This window comes from Nannobrachium achirus (genome assembly GCF_963921795.1).
Source record: "Nannobrachium achirus genome assembly, chromosome: 6".
Classification (NCBI taxonomy): domain Eukaryota; kingdom Metazoa; phylum Chordata; class Actinopteri; order Myctophiformes; family Myctophidae; genus Nannobrachium; species Nannobrachium achirus.
The window spans coordinates 70,948,980-70,953,979 of record NC_137815.1 but is presented as its reverse complement, the minus strand read 5'-3'; the positions used below and the strand labels follow the sequence as shown (position 1 = coordinate 70,953,979).

General features: G+C 39.9%; 1 protein-coding gene across 1 annotated transcript in view; it reads right to left on the bottom strand.

Annotated features, from left to right (window-relative positions):
* LOC308286641 (glutamate receptor-interacting protein 2-like) overlaps positions 1 to 5,000 on the bottom strand; it is a gene marked incomplete at both ends in the record, with an annotated part of 291,368 nt that overhangs the window by 38,550 nt on the left and 247,818 nt on the right. Inside the window, one exon of the mRNA XM_080727732.1 lies at positions 3,104 to 3,273. Coding sequence (XP_080583858.1) covers positions 3,104 to 3,273 — 170 coding nt within the window. The remainder of the gene's footprint in view (positions 1 to 3,103; positions 3,274 to 5,000) is intronic.

Here is a 5,000-nt window from a genome sequence, read left to right as displayed (position 1 = left end):
GCGTTTTCCCAGTAAATCCGACGACAGTGATTCTTAAGCCTAATTTATGCTCGGCGCAGTCAACGGTGTCACACTCCTAAGCCGCTCTACAAGCTCACAGCGCCTTGCAACGATAATGGGTTGTGTGCTTGTAGATCGGCTATTCCGCAGGAAAGGGATTTGGTGTAGTAGTAGTAGTGGTTCTAAAACCTTCATTGGGCCAATGCCCCCTATTGCATATTCTTATGTCAGAGTTTCTTGTATGTGTAATTGTAGCTATGGTCTCTACAGCACTTTGTTTTAAAATATGTAATGAATACATTTAACCCATTCAGAACGGGTACACATAATTGTGTATCATTATTTTATGCTTTAACTATTGAAAAATAGCAGATTACGAGCTTGTAGATCTGCTATTTTTTTTAAATCGTGAAAATTAGAATTTTGACCCGATTCTATAAGTGTCTTTTGAATCCTTCTAAGGTCTTTTGAAAAACCTATGTTTCTATTGTCAGCAATCTGGCTGGCCATCGTCAAAGAAAAGGTCTTTTTCACTTAACTGGAGCTCAGTTAGTCTGTTCTTGAGAGACTACTATGTCAGTGGTTCTCAAACCTTTTCATGTGAAGGACCCCCACAATGATATGTATTTGGCCACGGACCCCCATCTCAAAATATTTAGTTCCAGGGACCACCCAGAAGCAAAATTTGAGTTACAAACGTTTGCTTAGAGAATACATTATATTCAAAGATTTGCACACATTTTCATCTACAAGCTTGTATAACTGCTATTTTTCACTGGTTAAAGCATTCAATAATTCTAGGCCTATTAACTTGACTTCACACACACACACACACACACACACACACACACACACACACACACACACACAGGCATGCATGAGCACAGACTCAGAGGAGGTGAAGACGTACTTAGAGGATACAAGAGACGAAGAGGAGTGATAGAGGAGATGAAGATAAAGAGAGAGAGAGGAAGACCAGATCAGAGGAATGTAAAAAAAATATAGTGTTTGATTATTAAGGTCATTACACTTTTTAAGCTGCTTAAAATCCTCCTATAATATCTTCCTCCTCTCCTCTCCTCTCAACACATTCTCACATATAGTAGCCCTATTCATGGGTTGCATTTGTAGTCCTACACCAGCCATTTTGAGGACCAACACAGGTGTTTTGATTAATGTAGAACTAGAGATGTTACCGATCAATCGGCAATGGATCGGATCGGGCTGATCAAAGCGTGATCGGCGATAATCGGTGGTTTAGATCAAAAGGTAAATTCACCGATCCGATCCGATCGGTGCATCCGATCAACCAGACGTTCAGTATGCCCACTTGAGGCCATTTTGGGGTATTGATTTCCACAGTGCTGAAGGAATAATTAGTTACTGCTATGATAATAAATACATAGTAATGCTGGTAAATAACTATAAGGCAAATATATAAATGAATTCATGAGTGAATTAATTCATTAAAGTTAAAAAAAATAACATTTAGAAAATATAAATAATATATAAATAATAACTTGATCGGATCGGTGATTGATCGGTATCTGGTGATCAAACTTTTGTGATCGGTGCTCGGTAATCGGTTCCAAAAAACCTGATCGGACCATCCCTATGTAGAACATTGGTTCTATGCCAATCAGACAAATTGAACACCTGTGTTGGTCCTCAATATGGCCGGTGTAGGACTACAAATGCAACCCATGAATAGTGGTGCATTGGGGAAAGGCAGATTTGATTACAATCACATCTAAAGATGCTTCTCCTTCATTCACATTTGGTGAATGTAGCCTTGGCCAAGGAGGAGTTGACGTCTTCAGACGGTGTCCAACGATCTATGGGTGTTTCGACCCTGAACCGCAACATGTGAACAAATCACTGCCCATCTCCTCCTCCTGGCCAAGGCTGATCTCCTCTCTCCTGCTCCATAACCAGCGAGAGGCTCCTCTGGGGAGGTCTCGAGGTGACACAGGCACTTAGAGATCTCCAGTACTGTGGGGTAAAGCACCTTGGATAAAGGTAAGCTCTATAAAAAATGCACCATTTGATGTTGTTTGGGTGAGCTGTCTCATTATCTGTGTTTAATTCCTGGCTGTTACCGTTATGTCTGTATTGTTCAAATAACACTCAAAACAGTGTGTGGGACAGCTGACTGGGTGGAGTATGAACTCTTGGTTAGTAATCCCAACCTCCTGTGACAGAATGATTTTCTTCATATTAACCACTTGAACAGTGGTGGAAATAGTACTAAAGTATCAATACTGTGATGTGGAAATACTGTGTTGTAAAAGTCCGGAATTCAAAATGTACTTGAGTAAATTGTATGAAATTATTGAAATCAAAATGTACTTAAAGTACTAAAATTAAAAGTACAAAATGTTTGAAAATAGCAGATCTACAAGATAGCCAAGGTATAAAATAGACCTGAAGTGGTTTATGTATGTTTTATAATATTATGATTTATACCTGCAAAGTAACTAGTAAAAAGTTTTAAAATAAATGTAGTTGGAGATGTAGTGGAGTAGAAGTAAAAGTATATCTCTTCACGGAAATAGACGATCTACAAGCTCACAACGATTGCTTGTAGGCCGGCTACATTCGGCGAATGTCCCTGGCAGAATAGGAATGCTATGGCTGGGGGCACCAACACCTATTTTATTGTTTGAAAGAGGAACTCAAGTTTGACTGCCCGTTCTTAGTCCACTTCCTCCTGGGAGCTTGACAGCATTCCTTGTTTAAAGGAGTAGTTCACCCACAAAATGATTTTTTTCTCTATTGATTACTCACAGCATGGAGACTTGAGTTCAATAATATTTCTTTTTTGTATTTGTCGCATTCCTAAGAAGACATTTTTTTTTATTGTACCTCCATTGATTCCGGACGGGGACACAAATGCATTTGGGTCCCCATCCGGAATAAATGGGGATACATTTACTATAATATATATTGTTTTCTCTTAGGAATGCGACAAAAAACAAAACAATATTATTGAACTCAAGTCTCCATGCCGTGAGTAATCAATAGAAAAAAAGTCTTTAAGGCAGCAGTGCTGACAGATTCTGTGACTATTTATGTATGTATTCATGCACACAGCCTCACCCACCCGTGTCGTGCGGTGTGCCAGTGAGTCGTGCGTGTTGGGACGCCAGTATCTCCAGTTTGACCAGCTCAGAGGTGCTGGCCAACAGCTGTGTGGCCTCCAGCACCGTGCAGTGCTCTGTGGAGGTGCCGTCGATACACAGCAGCTGATCGCCCACGTGGAGCAGCCCACACCTACAGGGAGAGGGAGAGAGACACAGAGAGACAGAAGTGGCGTTTCAATAAAGCGCATGTATGGCTTATTCGCAAAATCTTTTTATGGAAACACTTCAAAATGCAAATAAACTTTCATTATCCGCAAAAAAAAATATCCGCTTGGAGGAGGTGGATTTTGAGGGTTTATCGAATGAACTAAATGCGCATTAGAGAATGGAAACGGGTCAGACAATAAATGCGAATACATTATGACGTTCTGGGTCCATATCGTCCGCCAACTTAACACTTTCCCCTGCCGCTTAACGTCCATTGTATAGCGTTTTTATAGCCCACAAAACAAACCGGTTGTTTGTTACACACAGAGTGACATGGACCGTGTGTAAATTCCTCCCGTTTTCACCTCCCGGAGTCAAGCCAACCCTTCCTCATCACACGGTGTTGCGTGCCAAAAGTGGCCGATCTACAAGCTCACAGCAGCTCACATCCGTGTCTCCGCACGGCGCTGTGAGCTTGCAGATCGGCCACCTTCCAGAGGACGCTGGAACTTGCAGGATGAGCACTTTGTCAACCCATGTGACCGTCGCTAATTTGAATGACACCCGCAAATGGAAACGGGCTAAATTCGCTTTGTCTTAATGCGAATTTCTGATAATTCGCTTCCCTAATTCGAATACGTTCATGGAAACATGGCTAGAGAGAGAGAGAGAGAGAGAAAGAGAGAGAGAGAGAGAGAGAGAGAGAGAGAGAGAGAGAGAGAGAGAGTTGTTGAAATCCAAGTCAAAACCAGTGATGGAAGAAGTACGGTAGGCCTACCCAGACTTCTTAATTATATTTATACATCGTTGTTGTCGGGTGGAAACCTTGTATGTCCAACACCGTTAGTTTTTGTATTTATCATAAAACTTTTCTTTTTAAAATAGTGAAAATAGACGATCTACAAGCACAAAACGCCACGCATCGCGAATCGGTGTGTGCTTGTAGATCTGCTATTTTCACTAGTTTTGTGTGACAGTCTGACGATGTATGATGGAGCAGGGCTTTACGAAATAACAGTTTGAAACTTGGAGATACAAGGTTTCTGCCCAACAGTGACGGTACTGTGTATAGTATCAATACCACAATGTAGAAATACTCAGTTACAAGTCAAAAGTAAAAGTGCAAAAGTACCAAAAGTATAAATATTTTGTTATAATAATGTAAATCTACAAAGTAACAGCTAGTAAGGTTCATTGCACCACAGTAAGTTAACTAAAGTTTTCAAATAATTAGTAGTGGAGAAAAATAACAATATTTGTCTCTGAGATGTAGTGGAGTAGAGAAAAGCACTTGAAATTGGAAATATTTCAGTTAAGTAAAAGTACCTCAAAATTATACTATAATATTATAATATAGTACAGTACTAGAGTAAATGTACTTCTATCTACTTTGCACCACTGATCAAAACAATAAACAAACACATCATTGTTATGTGTTATGTGTTTACAAAGGGAAAATCTTTGTCATTTTTATCGCCGCATTATATTCACACTTCGTTCGGATTTGATTTGATTTAATTAATTACAACCATCACACATTGATTTATCACACACTGGGGGTTAGGAGGCAATCAAGGATGAAAAACACAATAAAGAAAACAATAAAATAACTATCATGGATGTACTCATAATTTAGAAAACTTTGAAAATGTTGTCCCCCAGTCATTATTCCTGTCAGCCGGCATGGGGCAGGACAGGTGCGTGAGTGTG